Source organism: Physella acuta, unplaced genomic scaffold (assembly GCF_028476545.2).
Source record: "Physella acuta isolate Inbredline_101_S28 unplaced genomic scaffold, ASM2847654v3 ptg000009l, whole genome shotgun sequence".
Taxonomy (NCBI): domain Eukaryota; kingdom Metazoa; phylum Mollusca; class Gastropoda; family Physidae; genus Physella; species Physella acuta.
Genome location: NW_026731529.1, coordinates 73,102 through 97,001, shown reverse-complemented (window position 1 = coordinate 97,001; position 23,900 = coordinate 73,102). Strand labels below are relative to the sequence as shown.

General features: G+C 39.0%; 1 protein-coding gene and 1 long non-coding RNA gene across 2 annotated transcripts; both read right to left on the bottom strand.

The window, feature by feature from the left end:
• Positions 1–5,765: 5,765 nt before the first annotated feature.
• LOC131928314 (uncharacterized) lies at positions 5,766–17,294 on the bottom strand. Its single transcript, XR_009383762.1, has 3 exons — positions 17,163–17,294; positions 6,761–6,862; positions 5,766–5,947 (listed from the first exon to the last, which is right to left on the bottom strand). It is a non-coding gene; the product is annotated as an uncharacterized LOC131928314 (long non-coding RNA).
• Positions 17,295–17,983: 689 nt separating this feature from the next.
• LOC131929843 (beta-1,3-galactosyl-O-glycosyl-glycoprotein beta-1,6-N-acetylglucosaminyltransferase-like) lies at positions 17,984–20,204 on the bottom strand. Its single transcript, XM_059286259.1, has 3 exons — positions 19,436–20,204; positions 18,461–18,541; positions 17,984–18,065 (listed from the first exon to the last, which is right to left on the bottom strand). The coding sequence occupies exons 1-3, from the start codon at positions 20,197–20,199 to the stop codon at positions 17,984–17,986; spliced, it is 927 nt and encodes a 308-aa protein (XP_059142242.1). The 5' UTR covers positions 20,200–20,204.
• Between the last annotated feature and the right edge of the window lie 3,696 nt (positions 20,205–23,900).

Genomic DNA, 23,900 nt, shown 5'->3' with positions numbered 1-23,900 from the left:
AGGTTAAGGCCCTAATCAAAAATCTTAATGATGCCAGACTTTCTTCTAGACATCTTATCAAGGGGACTGAGCCCCCCCCCCCCGAACGAAATGGAATTTATATAGAAAATTGTGTCCGCCACCCGAAGAGATGCCTGGGTTTCTCTCGTGCACCCAGAGGCGTATTATAGCGACCATTCCTGGCGCCTGGTGACAAACTTTCAATTTGGCGCCCCCTCGGGAACAACCTTTCAATTTTCAATTTGGATCCCCTCAAACTTTCAATATGCACCCCCCCCTCCCCAAACTTTCAATTTGCACCTCCTCCCAATCCTCCCATATATTTTTTATATTTATAATGCAAAACTGCATCTAAAATGATATTTTAATTTTTTTCCAACCCATTTTGGCGCACATTAAGGTCGGCGCCCGGGGGCATATGACCCCCCCCTCGCCACCCCCCCCCCCCCTTGATCGCCTCTGCGTGCACCTTTTCAGAAAAATGTCTGGAATAAAAACACAGCCTGTAGTAGTATCAACGACTTTCCAAAGTTTCTTGGAGATTGGATTAAAAAAAAAACAAAAAATGATGGTGTTAGTAGTGCCATATTCATTAAAGATTAATCAGATTTAAAAAAAAAATGAAATGTCATTAAGGTAATAATTAGTAGAAAAACATTGCTGAAATGTTGGACTTCGATTGTTGTGAAAACACTGTCCGCGGTTGATAATGTTTTTTTTTTTTAAAAAAATGGTTCTGTTGTTATCAATGGTGTTTAGTAGGATGGAATTTCGGGGAGGGCAGACAGTTGGGACGAAGGTCCAGGTCTGCGTGCGTGCGTGTGTGTGTGTGTGGGGGGGGGGGGGGTTCCCAGTCGGTTGAGGTTTTTAGCGTTGTTTTAAAACTTGCAAGTCAAAGTTCAAGATTATTTCGAGGCTAATTATCTCAATGTCTTGCACGCAGAGCCGGCGTTAGGGGGTGGCGAACGGGGCGGTCGCCATAGGCCCCGCGCTTGAAGGGGCCCCGCGCTTCAGCAATGTCATTGTTATCTGAATAAGTTTGTAAACTTAAAAAAATTGTTGCTGAATTCAATTGGGAAAAACTAAATGGTCGAATGCCGACGTTGTTGATTGTTATAACTGAGGCCACGGTTGATGTTGGTGAGTCCCACCTGAACTGGGACAGGCCGTAATTCGATACAAAATTAGTGTCACGCCTTCCCTTTGTGTAGGGTACGGTCGCCTGGCATTTGACCTGAGCTGACTGGAGATGGCGGTCGAGAATTAGCCCACGACGTAAAGAGATACCCTATTGTATGCGGACCCATGAAGACGTCCTTTTAGTGAGCAGACGGGATGTCTGTAGTAGACAGTTAGTGACCTGATGAACTCTAGTCCTGACTTTCTTGTTGTAGATGTCGTATAATGTCGTATATGTAAAGTGTTTCTTCCAGACTTTTTTCTCCAGGGGGGGAGGGGCACTTGATATTTTCGGGGGGGGGGGGGGGCGGTAGATTTTTCCCGAAGAGATGTCTGGAAGAGACTATATGTAGGCATACTTGTCTTGGTATAACAAAGTTAACATTCAGTTGCGTGCAGAGGGTGGGAGGAGGGCGACAAGGGGGCAGAGGCGTAGCGAGGGGGGGGGCGGGGGGGGGGGGACATATGTCCCCGGGCGCCGACCTTAGGGGGGGCGCCAAATTGAAAATTTGAGGGGGGGGGTGCAAATGAAAAGTTCGAGGGGGGGTGCAAATCGAAAGTTCGAGGGGGGGGTGCAAATCGAAAATTTGAGGGGGGGGGTGCAAATGAAAAGTTCGAGGGGGGGGGGGTGCAAATGAAAAGTTCGAGGGGGGGGGTGCAAATGAAAAGTTCGAGGGGGGGTGTGCAAATCGAAAATTTGCTCCCGAGGGGGGCGCCAAATTGAAAGTATGTCCCCGGGCGCCGGGAAGGGTCGCTACGCCTCTGCGAGGGGGGGGGGGGCTTAGGATCTATATCAGGCGGCATTAAACAGAGTGAATTATTATTATTTTTTGGAAGAAAGTTAAAACTGTTGTTATGTTGTGTCACCTTAAGGATTCACCCGTTCAATAATTAAGACAATAATGTTTTTGGTTTTAAAATATTGTATGAATTCTAAACAAATTTTGAAGTCTATACTGTTTTGATACATCAGGCCGAGTTCGCTGTATTGTAAACTTTATTTTCCTAATTATTCGGCACGTGATTAAATTTTCTTAAGTGATTTGGTATGAATTACATAACTGTCAAAAGTGATTTAATATCTAAGCAAAGGAAAAAAAAACTACGAACATTGGGTTAATACATGGGAGAGATAAACATCGGTTATTATAGTGGAAAGTTTGACATTAGCTTATAAACTCCAAAACATTTGTGTTATTATGTGTACATCACATTATATAGGCCTTTATACATATATATATATACATATATATATATATATATATATATATATATATATATATATATATATATATATATATATATATATATATAATATATATATATATAATGGAAAGGCCCCGCGCGGATGGTTGGCCCTAGGCCCCGCGTATTCCTAACGCCGGCTCTGCTTGCACGACAAAGCCTGTTGTGTTATCATTACGTCTGGGCCCTATTCGACCTCCCCCCCCCCTCCTGAATCCCACTGCCTGTACAGTTAGAAAGAACTGGCGTCTTTTTTGGAACTTTTAACCTTTTTCTTTTAAAAATTATTTACATTAAAAAAATATTAAAATTCCAATGAAAACGTTTTAAATTTTTTTTTAAGAGGGAAAAGGGCCCCTATATCCATTGTACTCCTATGCCTTGGTTGCGCTAGCTTTACGGTAGCTTCGACACTGGTTGATTAATGAAACTATAAGGTGATATAAGCTATGTGATAGTAACGCATCGTTACATAAACTTGACACTACACCGACATTGCCAATTTATCTTTATTTACACAATATAAATAAAATAGTTATTTTTCAAAGAATACATGCACAAGTTCTCACATAAATTATCATTCGTTTATTTTACCTAACTAATTAAACATTTAAAATTGTGATTTAAGATTTAACATCTATCCTAACTATTTTATACTTTAAAAAAAAGGTTTCACCAAATAATGTTTATTTCAAGTAACAATCTTTGGGACGGAGTAGCCTAGCGGTGGAGAATCCAGGTTCAAGCCAGTAGATCATCCCTGAGTCCGCACAGCTCTGATTGGCACCTAACTCATGTTAAAGAAAAGTAAAGGCGGCTGGGCATAGTGCTGACCACATTATCTCTTTATATGCCGAGGTCACGGAAACAGGTGAACTCTACTTCACTTGCCCCACTGGTTTGGAAGGGGAACTTTACTTTTTTACTTTAACTTTTACATTTAAACATGAACACTGTAGTTTAACATTATCCTTTCACGTGTCTATGTCCCTAAAACAGGTGAACTCAAGTAAACTTCACCTGCCCCATTGACCGTCTTTAACCAACACATGGCAATGTTTCTACGGTCAACAAAGATATGACAAATGAACAATTAATAGGCTAATCGAAAAACGCAAAAGCTCGACAGTTCTAAAAGGCACACTGCCATTACAGCAGTGGTTCTAAACCTTTTTAGAGGTACCGAACCCCATCAGTTTCATATGCGCATTCACGTTTTTTTTTCAACGATTCTCAACTCAACACTGCCCTACCGACTCACAGCGTTACAAAATGCCACACTCTTTCTCTCTCCCCCCCCCCCCCCACAACAACATCCGACATCAAAATGGTAATTTTTTGTTTGTTTAATAAACAGCGAATTTTAAAAAAATATATTTTAAGCAGTCAACATTGAATAAATGTATCAAAAAATTATAATACAGTTAACACATAAAATATTCATAAAACGCGAAATGAAATTTGCTTTTAATCATTACTTTTTAAAATGTTAAAGGCTGTCGTCTGGTTTCATTTTTTAAAATCCCCCCCCCCCCCCCTCGCCTCGAAACATCGTCACAAAAGTCGTAGCCCCCCCCCTTGCCATTTAGGAGTGTGACGTGTGACGCCTTATACCTTTAGTAGTGTGACGTCTTATCCCTTAAAGAGCGTGACATCTTATCCATTTAGTAGTGTGACGTCTTAACCCTTATGTAGTGTGACGTCTTATCTCTCTATGAGTGTGACGTCTTATCCCTTTAGGAGTGTGACGTCTTGTATGACGATTTCCCTTAAGATCCAGTGAAGATTGCATTATATCGTTTGGTGCAATTCTTAAAATTTTTATACAATCATCCCTGGTGGGAAATGGACTAAATATCTAGTTATCTCCCCTTTTCAATTCTCTTGAGCTGGCTTCGTGTGCGACCCACCTTGGAAGTTTCTTGCATTACTTTTTGCCTACCTTATTTAACTTTCTTTAAAGTGCCGAACATAGAATTGGTGAGACAGGAACCCGTGACATTACAGATAAGTTGGAGGAATAGGTGCTGGGTGGAACACAGATTCCGAAATGTGCAACCATAATATGTGATACACCAGCAGCTTTTCTTCCAGGCATCTCTTCGGGGGTTGGAGGGAACGAAGAAAGTCTACCCCCCCCCCCCGAACGAAATGAAACTTATACAGAAAATATATACTTCTGACAGTGTACGCCCCCCCCCCCCCCCCGAGAAAAAAGTCTGGAAGAATCACTGAACGCCAGGTGCTTGGCTGGAGGTGGAAGAGAGGGCGCCCAAGACGGAACAGGAGGCGGTGTCTTCACGAAAAGAACTAAAGGCCGCAGGGGTGTCTTGGGGTGCTGCAAAATACACAGCCGGGGACCGGGCAAAGTGAAATATTGTGGTTGACGCCCCAAGCTCCACAGGGAGCAAGCAGGACCAAGTCAAGAAAGTTATTTAACTTTAACTTTTTAATACCTCCCTGGTGATAATCGAAGGATTTCCAATTAGGTCGGGCTATATTCAGCATCGTCTTCTTCATCAGCGTAATAATTTGAACAATGGTATTAAATTTGTCAATTGTCTTGTGCGTTTTGTTTTCCTGTTTTCTTGTCATACTTTTATTTTCATTGTCTGAGGCTGATATAAGATTCAAGCGATTAGTCGTATTTTTTTTTTCTGAAAACATTCAAATCAGATGCGAAAGGCACTTCATGGAAGGTTCCTATAGTTAAGGCAACAGAGGATAAGATCAATATATTAAAAATAATAAGTATTTATATCTGTAATTAAAAAAAAATAATTTTTAGTGCTTATAGTTTCTCAAATCTATCACTTATCCAAAATAGCAGAATCATTAAAAATAAACGCTTAAGCTGTCGAATATGATGGTGTGTAAGAAAACACACGTCCCGATCAGTCTCTATATAAATCTCGAAAAATCTCAGACTGAAGATTAGCCAAATTTATCTTTCAGAAACAGAATGCGGCGTTATTGCCATTGATGTGTAAAGATAAATGGCTGTTCTCTAAAGATCAATCCGAGAGCTTTCCATAATTTTAGAATTTTTATACAGCATTGTTATTAAGAATTCTCTTCTGGAGCTTATGTAAACTCAGACTATGATTTAGTTTTTTGATACAGAAGCAGAATGAGGCCTTATTGCTGTGTTAAGATACACAGCGGGTCTGTAGTGATCCATCTAAGTGCTTCTCATGATTTTAGCCATTTTATAAAGCATTGTTATAAAACATCATTTTCTGGAGCCTAAGACTATGTTTTGGTTTTTGGATACAGCTATTATCTGCATCTTTACAGTAACGTGTGTACCCCCCCCCCCCCACTCGCATGCTTCACGTGATTTGATTCGTGACGTAATCCAGCGAGCTGTAGAAGCTGGTGTTGAGACCTTTGACCCCCAGGTACTCATCCCGTGTGTCGTTAAAGATTTTCTCCTCCAGACAGCCAATCACCAGCCTGTCCTCATTCAGGAAAAATTTGTTGGCGAATAGCTCTTTGGCTTGGGCTAGTCGAGGCAAGTCACCTGAAATAAAATTTCTGTAGTTAATAAGTTTAATGTAGTTATTTGTGTACTTAACATTATTTTTTTTAATGTCATACTTTAAAAATATAAGTTCCCCCTTCAGAACCAGTGTTTCTTTTAGCCCTTTTATCGGGTGGGGGGGTGCACTTAAAACTTTGGGGGGGGGCGAACATTGATATAAATATATATATATTTTCTTTATGAATTATAGAGGGTTGGAGAGGGGGGTTGTCCCCCCCCCCCCCCATTGAAGAGATGCCTGAAAGAAACACTGTCAGCCACCCATAGAAAGCATTATGCTAAGCAGCCTTACTTTCCCTAACACGAGTAAGGTACTTAATAGAGCTGGGTGGACTCAGGGAGGTCCTGCAGTCTCGAGTCCGGACCTAGATTCTAATGCGAGACTCGAGTCCCCTAATGTCTTGCTTTAGGACTCCTTAGTCAACAAGGCTCCATTCATGGCATGCTGTAAACTTTGGCTGAACTCCGTCATATCTTATGTAACTAAGCTATGCTTGTCCCTAACCCTAACCGTCATCTCACGCCATACTTGGTTTGGGCTTTGATCATGATCCTAATTTTAAATTAGGGGGGATTGCACTTAACGTTAAGATGGGTTGGGGGGGGGGGGTGCGGACACTGGTTAAAGTATATATTTTAAAATTTCAATTTGTTTTCTATTTTGTTCGAAGGGAGTGAACAGTGTTAAAATTATTTATTTTCTATATAAGCCTACATTCTAGTTCATTCCTGGTGGATGGGGGTGGGGGGTGGGGGTGATGTGCTTCGATACTAAATAAGCCACCGACTCACTTGTTGTCAGAATGCAAATTTCCCTCACAAACCGGCCGCCACACTCGCCGCCTAGCCAAACTTTGTAGCGAGCGATGAACTGTCTTGCACCATCCGGCTCTCCTGAAATAGACCGTTTACTGTCAGAGCCGGCGCCAGGTTATTTAGCGCCCTAGCCACAACTTATTAAAACGCCCCAATCTCTTAAATTACTTACTATATATAAGAAAACAATTAATTAAAAGTGACATATTAATTTATTATCAATGGCATACTCGTCCAGAGGCGTAGCAACCCATTTCTGCTCCCTGAGCAAACTATCGATTTTGCGCCCCCCCCCCCTCCCACATATTTATATATTTATTCACGTTCGCGAAAAAGGACCCCCCCCACCACTACACACACAAACACACACATCATTCACCTTTAATAGTTTTTCCCGTATCACACAAGCATCGTAGATAGCCGTCCATAGAACCAAATGGCTTTCTATTTTCTTAAATACGACTGTAATGCAGCTTAGAATAAGCTTGTTATTGTATTTTCTTCCTAGTTTGGCGCCCCCGTAAGGTCGGCGCTCTGAGCGGCCGCCCCACCCGCCCTCCACTAGCCACGCCTCTGGACTCGTCATAAGTAGACATCAAAAATCGAACTTTACTTGCCTTTTTCGTCGCAAAAGTTTGTACTAATTCCTTCAATTCAAGTTTGCAAGCGTAATCACATTCTATTGAAATTGTGACGAGTCTTTTTTGTACTTTACGACATAGCCCCCCCCCCCCTTATAAAATTTCCAAGTGCTTCCCCCCTCCCTCCCGGGAAAAAAAGTATGGATAAAAACACTGACGAAAACACAGTTCATATAGTGTTTGTCTCTTCCAAAAGGCGTAGCGAGGGGGGGAGGGGCGGGGGCATATGTCCCCGGGCGCCGACCTTAGGGGGGGGGGGGCCCAAATTGAAAGTTTGAGGGGGTGCAAATGAAAAGTTCGAGGGGGGGGTGCAAATCGAAAGTTTGAGGGGGGGTGTGCAAATGAAAAGTTCGAGGGGGGGGGGTGCAAATCGAAAGTTTGTCCCCGTGCGCCGGGAAGGGAAGGGTCGCTACGCCTCTGTCTCTTCCTCAGACCTTCCAAAGGTGAGTTCCGACGGAACTTACCTGTTTTAAGCTTGCCTGTTTTTAGTTATAATAATTGTAAAATGTATGTCTATTTTGTATGATTACGTAACGATTTTTTTTTGCTTTTAAAAAATTAAAGGTTATAAATGTTATAGATTCCAGCCTACAATTGTTATATATGAATCCTTTAGGAGTGGATGGAAAATATGAAAAAGACACTTGATTATTTAGATGATTAATTTGCAACTTAGACGATTTTAGGCGCATTTGTTGAATTATCTCATACTAGCACTAATTATTACAATATACAACGGCTACTGGTGTATTTGTTTTTCAATTGGATAATCTATATATATAAAAAGCAATGTATGTGTGTGTGTTTGTTTGTTTGTCTGTCCTTTATGCATTACTACACCTCTCATCACATCGCCGTGAAACTTTGGGAAGTTGTTGAGAATATTCCTGGGGAGGTTTCTGCGAAAAAAACAATTTCAAATTCGCAGGGGTGGCGCCCCGGCAGGGCGCGATTTGTTTTTCTCTATATACCGTATATAAAAATAAAAGTCGATTTTGGTTTGGCGTCGTTCATCCGATAGCCACGAGACTTTGGGGAGTTCATTATACCACTCTAGGGAAGGGTTCTGTAAAAAAATCATTTTTAATTTCGCAAAGGCGGCGCCACGGGAGGGTCCGATTTTTCTCTATATACGGTATATAAAAATAATAAAAGTGAATTGCAGTGACACCGTTCATCCGATAGGCATGAAACTTTGGAGAGTTCATTATACCACTCTAGGGAAGGGTTCTGTAAAAAACATAATTTTTAATTTCGCAAGGGCGGCGCCACGGGAGGGTCCGATTTTTCTCAATATACGGTATATAAAAATAATAAAAGTGAATTGGAGTGACACCGTTCATCCGATAGGCATGAAACTTTGGGGAGTTCATTATACCACTCTAGGGAAAGGTTCTGTAAAAAAAATAATTTTTAATTTCGCAAGTGCGGCGCCACTGGAGGGTGCGATTTTTCTCTATATACGGTATATTTTAAAAAATAGTCGATTTTGGTGTGACACCGTTATCCGAAAGCCATGAGACTTTGGGGGAGTTGATTAGAACAATTCAGGGAAGGGTTCTGTAAAAAAAAAATCCTTTTTTAATTTCGCAAGGGCGGCGCCACGGGAGGCTGCAATTTTTCTCTATATACGGTTTATAAAAATAAAAGTCTATTTCGGTTTCACATCGTTCATCCGTGTAGCCTACCATGAAACTTTGGGGAGATGATTAGATCACTCAATGGTAGGGTTCTGTAAAAAATATTGTTTAATATTGCAAGGGCGGCGCACCGCCGGGGGGGGGGGAGCGATTTTTTTTCTCTATATACGGTTTATAAAAAAAAAAAAATAAAACTCGGATGCGGTTCATCCGAGTACCATGAAACTTTAGGAAGTAGATGAGAATACTCCCGAGAATATTTCTGCGAAAAAGAAAACTAAAGTTTCTTACGGGCGGCGCCATATAGGGTACAACTTTCGTCAATACACGGTTTGGCGCCCAGAGTTTTAGAGCGACTAAGTTGGCACTTGACATCCGTTAATCGAGCGTCCTGTATAGCGAGTAAGGGGTACTACTATATTCAGCGGTAAAACTACAACAGGCTTCTAAAAATAACTTTGTAACGCGAGGAAATCCTGTACAGTTTCGTCACCTTGCGAAAGATGAAAAAATAAATGTTTGAATATGAGGAACCTACTGTAGAGTTTCGTCACTTTGCGAATGATGCAATAAGCATCTATTATTAGACGATCCAGGCCGAAATTGAGACCGAGCATCTAATAATAGACCATTAGTAACGCTAGCATATTGCATCAGTCGAACTGATGTTTAAAACACGTCAAATAATTTTTGTATGTGTTAAAGAAAAAAATCCTGTTCATTTGTGTCACTTTAGCGAATGACGAAATCTGCATCATTGTTTACAGGATGCTATTTGGCACGCTGGGTTATCCTATGAGCACGATGGCGCCTGTTAGTTTTAAGGAGCCAGGGGCCTTACGCTGCGCCTCTGCGGTAGTGTAATCGGGGGGTATAGAGGTGGGGGCTCCTGAGAGCGCCCCTCTACGTTCCTGACATATGGGTGGTCACTGAAGTGTGTTCTACCTAATTATTACGGTGAGTGATTAATATACACTCAAGATTTTCATGCGGTAGTGTAGAAAAACCCGTGTCCCGATAATTATTATCCAAGCGCAGGCAATGTTGACATTTAAATAACACAGTTTTAGAAAACAAGGTGATGCGTCTAAGAACATATGATTGGTAATGCATTGGTGATATCCTTCTAATATATTTCGTCAGACTTTATTCTATCCCCGCGGCAACGCGCGGGGGACGGGTACGCTAGTGCTAAATAAAATACAAAACTTTTTTGTTTGAAACTTCTGCTCTATATAATTTTAACAAAAGCAAATGATAACTTTAAGTTGTATTTATATGTAAGAGTTCAACCTAAGGCGCAGGAATTTGAAACGAATATAAAGTTAAGCAACGATTTATCTCCCATTCGGCAACCCAAATACCAAAATTTAATTCAAGGGAAATAACTTCCACAAGAATAGCTAAATGAAACAGTGTAACTTAGACATGCTTAAAAAACACAATAAAACGCTTTAAATTTCATTACGTAATAATTATAATAAATCGTTTATATTAGCTATGTACCCGTGTCAAAACAATATATTTTACTTATTAACTACTTAACTATAGATTTTGTTTGAAAGTCTAAACACGTTAGTTTTATTATAACATACTTCTAGTCAATCTTGATGACATATGAGTAAACGAGAATTACAAGCCCTATTAAAAACCAAAATTGCACGTGTTTTGGAACTTGTTATCCCTTACCATTGAACTACATAAATGTTTTATTTTCGCATCAAATATTTACCATTTGATTGTGTATAGGTTAGTCTCCTAATAGAAGCTTTTAAAATTCTAATTGGACATAATTTGGTCTCATTTTACGCTACATATCTTTTGCAAATTTGTAATTGCTGTTGTTTTTGGTATTGTCTTTTTTAATTCATCACTGTTTCACCCATCCATATTTCAACTCTTGTAAGTTTTCTCCACTAAAACATCATCCTAGTCATAAACCACACATAGACTGTTCAGATATGAATGTATTGAGCTTCCAGACACTGTTTTTATTTATTCCTGATTGCCTTTAGCAAAGCCAAGCAAAATTAATTACCTAAATAACTTTTCCCCTTCATCACCATGTGTACAAGTTTTAGAAAGTTAGTATCTTGCATTTCTTTTCATTTACTTAGACTCCTAAAATAAGTTCATCATTTACAAATTCTGATTTACATATTAAAATGTTGTTTATTAGTGATATTGTTGTACTCTGATATATTTGTTTGATGTAATTAAACACTGAATATCTTGAAAAAAAAAAAAAAAAAAAAAAAAAAAAAAAAAAAAAAAAAAAAAAAAAAAAAAAAAAAAAATTTGGAACTTGTTAATATTTTCTATTAATTCCTCACGCTGTTTATATTGCAAAAAATTCTCAACAAAACTGTAAAAACACTTAAGACTATTATGGTAAAAAAAAAAAAAAACCATGTTTGTATTTCTTTAATTCTGGTTATCTTCATTTGAATTGTTGATCCTTTTTTTTAAATAATGTTCACCATTTTGTTCATGTATTGACAATTTTTATTAATGTTTGAACTATGTTAAATACACACTATATCAAGCACACACACATTTGTATATATTGATGTAATGATTTCTATTTGAAAATAAAGATATTTAAAAAAAAAAAAAAAAAAAAAAAAAAAAAAAAATAGATCTAACAAAAAAAAAAAAAAAAAAAAAAAAATCTTCTCTAAAATTGGCATTACTGTTTACATTTAAGCACTATAGTTATTGATCTGTTTGAATTTGAAATTTACAATTAAATAATTATGTAGACCAATCCATGTCTATATTAAGAGAGTGATTATTTCCCCTACTCTAGTTCGCTTGACTAAATAAAATGCCATTATGTCAAATTGTTTTTTATAAAGCTTAGAAACCAGAAAAAAAAAAAAAAAAGTTTTGGAACTAAAATCATAGAATTCTAATGAGTACATTTATCAGTGACTATGGATTAATTTCATCTCTACTTATTTAAACTCGTGTGTATTTCCATTTGGAACCTTGTGTGTGTGTTATTTTTTTTCTTCACATTTTATACTTATACATTGTAAGTACTTTTTTTCTTTTTTATTTCTTGTGTGTGTTGCCTGGCCCCGGTTGGGCCTCACGCACAACAATGTCGGAAAAATACATCAAACGGCTATTCCTGCCTAAGTTTGGCATGGCAGGACATACACCAAAAACTCTAGAGATTTTCATAGAAGAGGGTTTTTCTTTAGCTACCCTCACAGCTGACGAACTAAAAAGAGAGCTATGTATGTTATGTAGCCTATCACCAGCTGAATTTGAAGGTCTGTATAACTATGGGACACTGCGTAAATGGTATGTCACCATTAGATCAAAGGAACTATATGAGAAAATGCACCTAAAAGAATTTCACAGAGATTTGCCACCTGGGGTAACATCCAGATACAGAGTGCAGAGAATATCAATAACCCACGCCGATAAATCTGGGCAAAGGGGCATGCTGAAATGGCTCCCTTCCAAGACAAGCGACGATGATATAATGGCGATTCAGAAATCTATAAGCAGTCAGGACTCAACACCAACATTTAAGAGAATAGACCAATCAAATGTGGTCCAATTCACCATCTCTCTGGAGAAAGAAGATGTGGAGAGTGTCCCACACTATATTATACTTACAAATGAGGCCAACAAGGAGAGCAGAGTCCTTATAATCCTCAATGGGAGGAGGGTGCAATGTTGCCACTGCAACACAGACACCTGCCTAAAATGTGTGAGCATTTGACGTCCAGCTAGTAGACAGACAGTACAGGGCAATTGAGCCTTGGGATGCAAATGATAAAGAAGAAGTTAGGGAGCATCTAAGTAACAATAGAAATTTCTTAAAGCATTTCGACAGTTATGATGTTGACGGAGAAAGACAAAATGAAATGCTTAGAGAAGCAAGGCATAGAGAGGTAGAAGATACCTTTGGAGTAGATGGCCAAACTGAAGCACATCATACTACTGCAGCATCACAGCAAGTTAACGAAAGCGTAACAGAAACCACCGTAGAGGCCGAAGCCATGGAGACAATAGCGATCAGAAATTCCATAGTAACAGGGTCTCAAAAAGATGGGAATCAAGAAAATTTGGAGGCAGTCGACGAAACAATAAATGATATTCTTCAAGATAACACTAGTTCAGAAAACATAACGAACCGCTAAAGGAAATTAAAAGATCACAAAGTATATCAGCAACAAAGGTATCAGGTCAACTGTCATATAGTCAAGCAATCAGTTCAAATAAAAATCAATTACCTACAGTAAAGCCATTATTTGCAGTTTAAATTAGCATGTATGTCTACTCATTTTCTTTAAGATTTATTTCTTAAAAACTATTTTCATTATAAAAAGCTAGGCCTACCACATGTAGTTATCAGGTAAATTGTATTCAAATTAAGGATTTAATGTCCTTTTCTGTTATTTTTCATTATGCGCTTGATTTTACATGTGTTAAAATGATAAAAGAATGTATATTTAATGCTTAGAATGACAGAGTGAATTTAATGTACATTATTTAAAATATAATAATTTTCTGGTTTCTACTATGATCTGACCAGGATACAAGTGCATTTGTTTTGGAACGCCCCGTCATGCGCTTGAGCGATCATTAAATCAGCATTAAAATTAGATAACCGTTTAAAATGTTCGAAATTTAAATTAAGAACTTATTTAATCGTTTTCTAAATCAATAATGTGAAACCAAAATAAAAAGAAGTGACTGGTAAAAAACGCCCCGACATTTCCAAATTAGGGAGGTGGGGGTGCATTTTCATCAACGCGATTAAATATAGGCCACTATAGGCCTAATTTAGGGGTGGGGGTGCAAAATTGATAGTTCGTCCTGGGCGCCGAAATAGATCGCTACTCCTTTGTTTATTATCCTGTCTATAGTTTATAAAAGATAATGAAAGTTAGTAATTATTAGGTATTTTTTGATAATAGCGATTAAACCTTCCCCCCCCCCCTCTAGAGGGTTATAGGAAAAAAGTCACAGGAAAAAAAACACAGGAAAAAATGCTATTAATATTTTATGTTAAACATAATATTAATAGCATTTAATAGAATTTTCCAACGTCCTCGGACTTGCTGCCCTCAATTCATCGCAACAATAGTTATGTTTAGTTCAACCACCTTTACTGCCCACATTTATCACGTTCATTACATAACAAAGCATATGATCAAAACAGAAAGCCGACAAGGTTCAAAGGCTGTCATTGACACAAAATGTTAACAACACACAATATGTTCGGACAAGGCCGACTGAGGAGAAGCCGACCAGAGAATAGCCTGCGGCAAAACATATGCAAAACACAATGATGTGCCTACATTTCTTTCATAATTAATTTTCCTACCGCGTAATTAACTAAATGCGTAACAAAAGATGAGATTGTTGTGTAAATTATCTTAGAGTATTTTTACTTACAATTGTTATAAACCATAATACTTTTAACGTCTATAGATAATTTATGCTTTCAAAAAATACAACCCACAACAATAAACATACAAAATTTTACAATTTTCAACAAATAAATAAAAATATTTCTGAAATTATTTTTGTGACTTTTTTTCTGTAACTTAATTTATGTGACTTTATTTCCGATAACATTTTTCCACTGTGACTTTTTTTCTGTGTTTTTTTTTTCCTGTGCCTTTTTACCGTAGGGATGGCGGTGAACGAAAAAAAAAAGTCACAGGAAATAAAAACACAGAAAAAAGCCACAGTTTTTGCTAGGCAAAAAAGTCACAGAAAAAAAAGTCACATGCTTTGTTATGTAATGAGCATGACAAATGTGGGCACGAAAGGTGGTTGAACTATTGTTGCTATGAGTTGAGGACAGCAAGTCACATTAACTACGCCTCTACGCCATTTCACGCTAATTTAAATTTAGTATTTTAAAAAACCCGACGAAAATCCGAAAGGGTTGGAACATTCTATTAAATATTTTAAGTATAGCGGAATTAAAACCTACATGCTTTATACTAAATATTTTTACGTGTGTCATACAAACCTATACAACATACGAAAATAAATCTAAAATCTTTACATTACATTCGAATCGGAAATTGATTTGTACTTTCTTAATATTTAATACATAAAAGTATTAAATTCTATACAAATACTTATTTGTGACTTTTTTTTCCTGTGACTTTTTTTCCTGTGACTTTTTTCCTGTGACTTTTTTTTCTGTGACTTTTTTTCCAGTGCCTTTTTTTTCCCTACAATCGACTAATCTATATAGCACAATTATCGCCGCTCCCCGAATAACGTGGGAACACACAGTATAATCTATAATAGCTAGGGGGTAGGGCGTGGTTTATAATTTTGTAGTATATTTTTCTTATATATATTATGCAATTATTTTTTCTTCGTTACCCCCCCCCCCCACCACCAAATGGTGTCACCCGGTGCGCTACGCACCCCGACCCCGCCTCGCGACGCCTCTGGTGGGTGGAGAGATTATTAATTTTATTTTTGTGTGAGAATTTGTTTGTGAACTTTGTACTTCCGGTCAAGATGGCTATATAAGACCGAGTGGCGTATTCACGGTATTGGGACTTCCCAACTATGACACAAGAAGAAGAATTTCAAAGTAACGTCTATTCTTAAATTCTTAAAAACAAGACAGCAACCAGTGGCGTAGCCAGGATCGTCTCAAGGGGGGGGGGTCCAATTTTTTACCAGGGGACAAAGTTTCGATTTGCACCCCCCTAAAACTTTCGATTTGCACCCCCCTCATACTTTATATATATATATATATATATATATATATATATATATATATATATATATATATATATATATATATATATATATATATGTATATATATATATATATATATATATATATATATATATATATATATACATATATACATATATATATATATACCGAGGGGTCTATGGGGGGGGGTTATGACCCCCCCCCCTAACCCCCCTTGCCTACGCCACTGACAGCAACTGTTACCCAGCAACCAGCTGTCAGTACAAGAGGCAGACCTGATGATGGATCTTATAATAGGGCTGCAATTTTGAACACTGTAATAAAGTGTTCAACAGTTTACTATAATCATTACAGTACAACTCATGAGTACTCGTTTGGTGGACTTGTTATGGGGATGGTATGCTAGAGAGTAAGACTGCTAATCCAGAAATCCTGAGTTTGGATCCTGGGATCCACCCAGTTCTTATCGGATCCCAACTTTTTGGGAAAGCACTATCCCTTTATACGCAGAGGTAATTGAAACAGGTGAACTCTACTTCACCTGTTCCATGGACCTTCATGGCAGAGGCGTAGCGAAGGGGGTACATATGTCCCGGGCGCCGAACATAGGGGGGGCCAAAATGGGTTGAAAAAAAAATTATAAGCCCATTTTAGCTGCAGTTTTGCATTATATATGTAAAAAAAATATATGGTGGGGGGGGGGGGGGCGCTGGGAAGGGTCGCTACGCCTCTGCTTCATGGTACTTTCCTTTTTTTTTCTTTTGCCAAATTAAGTATTTGTATTACAGTACAACTCATACGTTATCTTATATTTTTATTTTGTGGGTGTTGTAGACTTAGGTTAGGAGTTTGACCGCCGTGGGTTTAGCCACGGTTGCACTGACGCCCGGTAGTTATTAGACATTAGGGTAAATTTAGATAGTTAGGGTTTCACACCCCCCCCCCCCTTGTCAGGCTTACACACACATAAACACACACGCACCCACCCACACACACACGCACACACACCCACGCATACACACACCCTCACACACATACACCCTCACACATACACACACCCTCACACATACACACACATACACACCCTCTCACACACACACCCTCACATACACACACCCTCACACATACACACACATACACACCCTCTCACACACACACCCTCACATACACACACCCTCACACATACACACACATACACACCCTCTCACACACATACACCCTCACACATACACACACCCTCACACATACACACACATACACACCCTCTCACACACACACCCTCACATACACACACCCTCACACATACACACACATACACACCCACACACAAACACCCTCACACACATACACACACCCTCACACACACACACACCTACCTCTGTACGCTCCTTTGATGGCTAACTGTGGGTTGTAGTTGAGTGTAGAAAAAAAAGATTCATCCGGTATCTCAACATTCTCTGTCCATTTAAGCAAAGCCCTGGACGTCTCGTTGTGGAGAACGAAGTCTATAAAATCTCTTGAGAGAATATAAGGGTTTTACTGAATTGACTGTTTGGTTTAACTGGATTCAATTTTTTGGGGTCAGCGTCATGCGGTTAGGAGTTAGGGTTCGACTTTTGGATATGGGTATCTTTTGATTAACATGTTCTGGTATTATAATGTAATTAATACAGTAATCTCGAGGTTGTTTCACTAAAACGTGAATCAACTAGAGCTGACCTCCCCCCCCCCCCCCCTTCTCTTCCATCGTCCTGTTTAAAGGCACAGTTAAACGATGAGAATTCCTTTACACGTCAGGGAATCAAGTTAAAGAAAACAACTTATTATTAGACTAATAGTCAATTTAAAAAAAAAAAATAACAAGCGTCTGTGTTTTAATGTAGCGGATGGAATGTCTGGAGGGGGGGTAATTGACAGAGGTTATTGATAACTAGAGGTCTTGCTGATTTGTGTGTGTGTGTGGGGGGGGGGGGTTGGGGGGGTGGGGGTAAATGTACTGTCTTTGGGTGAAGTATTATAAAGGGGGTAATTGACAAGGGAAAGTGGGCTTGCGTTTTGTGTGTGTGGGGGGGGGGGGGGGGAGAGATGGTGGAGTGTGGCAGTTTTTGTGCGGATGTGTATGGTTAGGTTTAGACTTGTGGATATGGGTTACTTTTAATTAACATGTTCTAGTATTATAATGTAATTACTAAAGTAGTCAAGAGGTCTTTTTACTAAATTGTGAATCAACTAAAGCTTCCATCGTCCTTTTTAAAGGTACTGTCAAACCATGAGAATTCCTTTACAAAACAGGGAATCATATTAAAAAAAAAACATACAAATATTCATTTTAAAAAGTCACAACCGTCTGTGTTAATGTAGCGGATGGGTTGTGTTTTGGGGGGGGGGGGGGGGGATCGACATGACAGAGATAATTGATAAGGGGAGGTCTTTCTTATTTGTGTGTGGGGGGGGGGCGGGGTTATTGTCCGGGTAATTAATGTTGTTTTGTTTTTGGGTTGAGTAATATACAGGGGGTAATTGACAAGGGAAAGTGGTCTTATGTTGTTTTTTTTTGTTGGTTTTTTTTGCAGGGGGGGGGAGGGGTCAAGTCTGGCTGTTTTTGTGCGGATTTGGGGGAGGGTGGTAATTGGCGGGAGAAGTAGTGTCCTGCTCACAGAAAAAGTCACTTTACCTGTTGGCTACAATATGCACCGCACCTTTCACCGGCCGCAGGCCTAGAGGCGGCTTGGTCCGCCACCTGTACGTGTTGGCGCTGGTAGAGACGGGAGGAGAAAAAAAAAATTGATTGGATATCGATCAGAAGATAATTGTGCTTTGATATGTGTGTGTATGGGGGGGGGGCGTCATTTGTTAAGCAAGGGAGGCGACTCTATTATATATACTCGTAAAGAGGTTGAATAACAGGTTGTGTTATAACTAAAGTTATGCTTTCACTAAGGAATCGTGCCCATGTTATTTAACGCAAAGGCGGTCAGTTGGGGGCGATTTTCCCAATAATGTGTTATATGCGGTTAACAAATGAGTAATGTTAAGCAATGACTGTTGATTTTCAACTTTTTTTTAAAGAGTATAAGAGTAAAATGTATTGTGGTGGTTCGTATATTTGTAGGGGGGGGGGGGGTTGGAGTGGTCTCTTGAGATGTGGTATTTTATATCTGGCAGGTGGTGTGTTAAAAATGTCTGATTTCTATGTTTTATTGTTTTATAAAATATATGCCACTACATGCTGTATATGACCCCCCTCCCACGTCATTATCACAGACCATATAGGCCTACACTATTGTTATGCACGATCCTTAAATGAGCTAGAAGTCCTATTTCATAAGGCTATTATATTTATATATATCTCACTAACAGTGTTTCTTCAAGACCTTTTTCTCCGGGGGGCAATTGAAATTTTCGGGGGGCGGACAGTGTTAAAAGTACATATTTTCTTTATAAATTTCATTTCGTTCGGGGGGGGGGGGGGTAGCCTTTCTTCGGGGTGGGGGGGGGGGATGGGGGAGCGAAGAGATGCCTGGAAGAAACTCTGCTTTCTTTTTATCCAGTTGGAGCGTCCAGTCCACCCCTTTACCCCCCCCCCCCCCCTCACCAAATGACCTAACACACTTATAGCCATGTCATCGTTTTCTTAATATTTACCTACCCTTTAATCGTTCCTTCAATATTGTTGGCACCGTCAAAAGCTTTCAAAATTTTCACAAGTTCCCAATTCGTTTTTAACGGGAACTCCTGCCCGGTGAGGTTGATAAAGTACTTCCAGCGAGTGTAACGCCACAGTTCCTTCAAACAGACTATTTCCGCTTCCAGGACAGAAAATTTGCCCCATTTTACATCAATTCTATTCTCAGGCAAAAAGACACCCGGAAGACATTTAGAGATGGCCAGCATCGCTTGGTAGAATCCAGAATCCGAGGAAGCATCAACGTGAATACAGTAATAGTTTTGTGGTCTGTAGATTGCCCTTAATAAACGCTCCACCATTTCGGAGTCTTTATACGCCATTATCGTAAAAGCGATCGGGAATTCCTCTTCCTCCGCGGATAATGAGGACGTGATGTATCCGCGCGACTTTCGGAAATTCCCACAATCTTTGGCTAAACTAATATAGGAGGAATCGTTCAGCTCGTTTTGCCCAATGTGCATTACGTTTTCGATACTTTTGTTCAGTTGCGCATTGAAAAAGAGATTTTTACAATCTGCTGTAGTTACTTTATGCTGGCTGGCTAAATCTTGAAGCAGGCGGAGATTCTGATCTTCTGCTAGTACGTAAGAGGTTATGTTTTTTAAGTAACTGCTGAATACACTGAAATGTTCAACTTTAGGTTGCCAGTTCATTATCCACATAAGAAAACAAATCGTTACTAGAAATGACATAAAAAATAAAATGTTCTTAAATGTTGATTTCATTTTTTAAAAAATGTTTCCTTATATTAATTCAACGATCTTACTTGACAAATGAACATTTTCCTGCAAAGATAAAAAAAATAAACATTAATGCCAGTTTTTTAAAATAATAACACACACAAAAAGCCTACTTTTTAAACAACTTTTACGGTTGTTTATTTTTACTCAACGTATTGTAGTACATTTAATAGTTTAATGAGAGTTAAATTAAATAATTATACGCAATTAAAAAAACAACACATGTCTTTAATTGTAAGAATCTACTTGTCCTGAGCTCGCGATCTATAGGGCAGATGAAGTAGAGTACGCATGTTTCTGTCTCTTTTGACCACCGCACATGAAGGGTTAATGTTGTAGTAGTGGTATAGTGTGGTTAGTAGTGGGATAGTGTGGTCAGTAGTGGTATAGTGTGGTCAGTAGTGGGATAGTGTGGTCAGTAGTGGCATAGTGAGGTCAGTAGTGGGGTGGTCAGCAGGGGGATAGTGTGGTCAGTAGTGGGATAGTGTGGTTAGTAGTGGGATAGTGTGGTCAGCAGTGGGATAGTGTGGTCAGCAGTGGGATAGTGAGGTCAGTAGTGGGATAGTGTGGTCAGTAGTGGGATAGTGTGGTCAGGAGTGGGATAGTGTGGTCAGTAGTGGGATAGTGTGGTCAGTAGTGGGATAGTGTGGTCAGTAGTGGGATAGTGTGGTCAGTAGTGGGATAGTGTGGTCAGCAGTGGGATAGTGAGGTCAGTAGTGGGATAGTGTGGTCAGTAGTGGGATAGTGTGGTCAGGAGTGGGATAGTGTGGTCAGTAGTGGGATAGTGTGGTCAGTAGTGGGATAGTGTGGTCAGTAGTGGGATAGTGTGGTCAGTAGTGGGATAGTGTGGTCAGCAGTGGGATAGTGTGGTCAGCAGTGGGATAGTGTGGTCAGCATTATGCCCAGCCGTCTGTAATTTCCCTAACGTGATTAGGTTATCCTTCATAGCTTGGTGGGTTCAAGGAAGTCTTAGCTCAAGGAAGTCTTAGCTCATGGAAGTCTTAGCTCAAGGAAGTCTTAGTTCAAGGAAGTCTTAGCTCAAGGAAGTCTTAGCTCAAGGAAGTCTTAGCTCAAGGAAGTCTTAGCTCAAGGAAGTCTTAGCTCAAGGAAGTCTTACAAACTCGATTCGGGGATTGGAACTCGAGACGTTCGTGTTTGAAGTTGTGCGCTCTAACTCTACCAATTATGTAATGTTCCTTTTCGAACCTGACCATCCATGGAATGGAGAAGTAAGGTTCTGTGACCTCTGCATTCGAAGAGATAGTGTGGTCAGCATTATGCCCAGGCGCTTTTACTTTTCTTAACGTGAGTTAGGTACCCATCAGAGCTGGGTGTACTTAAAGACTTTTGGTTTAGTAGTCGTATACTCTTTCAGTTAACTAATCATTCCATCTACATTTTAAACAAACCTGAATGAATATACTTACAAATGACTGTGTTTAAGATGGCTCGCTTCGTCGTATAATTTATTCTGCTTTTTAGCTTCACAGATAAACTAATACAAGGAATTTATTCTGCAAACTCTTCCTTATACTGACTATCTAATGTGTCAAAATAGCATGTTCGTTTCATAAGCCTAACTGATAAGGAATGATCAACAAAGTATGCACAGGCATATTTTTCGATAAACTAAACCAACTAAAACGTGAAGTACCTGTTTCGAAAAATCAGTCAGTAGTACGAACTCCTCCGACTCTGTCGTTATCTCACATTCAGTTAATTTTTTTATCACACAAAACTGGGTTGTGTCATTATGACATGGAATTAAAAAGTTTTATAAACTAAATGGATATGTGTGTTGAAATGTCCTTATGCACTGCGTGGTTGAGCGGTAAAGCGCAGGCCTACTAAACGGGAATCCTCGAGATCGGTTCATGGGTAGGCCTACTTGAGTCTGTGGGACATCCTTTTGTTCACCCAGCTATATTAAGTAGTCAACACATAAAGGGTTCAAGTAAAGACGGAGTTGCGCAATATTAAATGAACTAACTTTTAATGATTATGTAATATAATATACGAGCCGACCCGCGGCGTATACGCCGCTATTTGGTTGTTTTATTTTCTACTTTTCAGTAATTCATAATTTGTGAATTCGATAGTACCAATGCTGCCACTGAAAATATTTGCTTTAAAACACTATCAGTATGTCGTTAAGGACGATACCCCCCACCCTCATTTCCCCCAACCCCTACCCTACCCCCCTCCTCCCGTGAAAGCAGCTTCCTCTTAGTTACCTCCACTAAGTTTAAAATCGTTTCAAACTAAATTATCTGCCACTAATAGCCGTCACTAAACCCGGCTCTACGATTGTAAACATTTAGCGTGAACCACAGCTCACCAGACCATGTGGGGGTGGGGGGTGGGGGGCTAGGCGCGCTTACAGCTTGGTGTTTTCTAGGGTATCCAAGAAGAGAATTATATACATAGATGATAAGGGCTGATATGTAATATAATATTAACTGGCATGGGGTCGTTTTTCTTCATCTATTTCTTTCCTAATTTTAGTGTTAGAAGGAATTTCCTACAACACATTTAAAAATACGCCATTTATGCGCCATTTAAGCCGATGACTCCGATTTCAGCCTGCTTTTCTTTTTGGATTTGCTTCCATATCCTTTGTCCTACCAAGAACAAACTACAAGGCAGCAATTGTTTCATTTTGGAGTTGTCTCTCCTAGAAGAGTTGCTGTCCCCAGCTAACGAGCCTCATCTGCCCGAGGGTTCGAACTCATATTTAAAACTTTAGTAGTAAAGAAATAGAACTCTCTGTAAGTCTTTGAAGATTTTGTCTCGCACATAAACAATCAAACGAGAGTTATAGTTCCTGCTGTTGTTTGCATCAGCTTGCGTGAAATGAAATTCAAAATATGAATATTTACCACTTCTATGGCAACACCTGGTATCCAACGAATAAACGAAATGTAACAGTATGAGGAAAGCCGTACCAAAACACTTCGCCGTATTATTATAAAAATAAATTATTAAATAGTGACGGATACAAATCATTAATAAACAAGTCCACACACCTGAATAAGGACACACTAAGGTTACTGAATAGTGATTTAAAAAAACGTAACTCAGAGATAAAACTAATCTGAAAGGTGGCATAATCCCACAGTACAATCGCTGACACAATCACTCAACCAATTGTTAACACAAACCTAACACAACTGTGACACTTAAGTTTGTATGTGTATTAAGCATTAAAAAACGGGTTATTAAACATTTTCGATCATTAACTTCGAGAAAATCTTAGCATAATACATCAGGCACCATCTGTTGGCCAATCAATGCATCAATACTTTTAATACAGTAAATTGCCAGGGAACATAACTACTTTCTTTTAACCACTCAAAAAGTTGTCACTGATTCTTACAGTAATACGAGAGTTATTGGACTTGGGGCTGTTAGCAACATCTTGAGTAGGCTGACTAATAAAATATAGCAAGTGGGTAATATTTCAAATGTGCTAAAGTAATTATTGATCTTTTTAGACATTTACAATTAACTTTGTAGAAATATACATAGTTATATTAAGAGAGTGATTATTTCCCCTAGTTAGCTTGTCTAAATTAATAATCTAGGAATCATTATGTCAAATTGTTTTTTTACAAGGATTACAAAACAGATTATGTTGCGTTAATTGTTTTTGGTTGTATTGTGTCTATATTTTGTTTTTGTTTTTT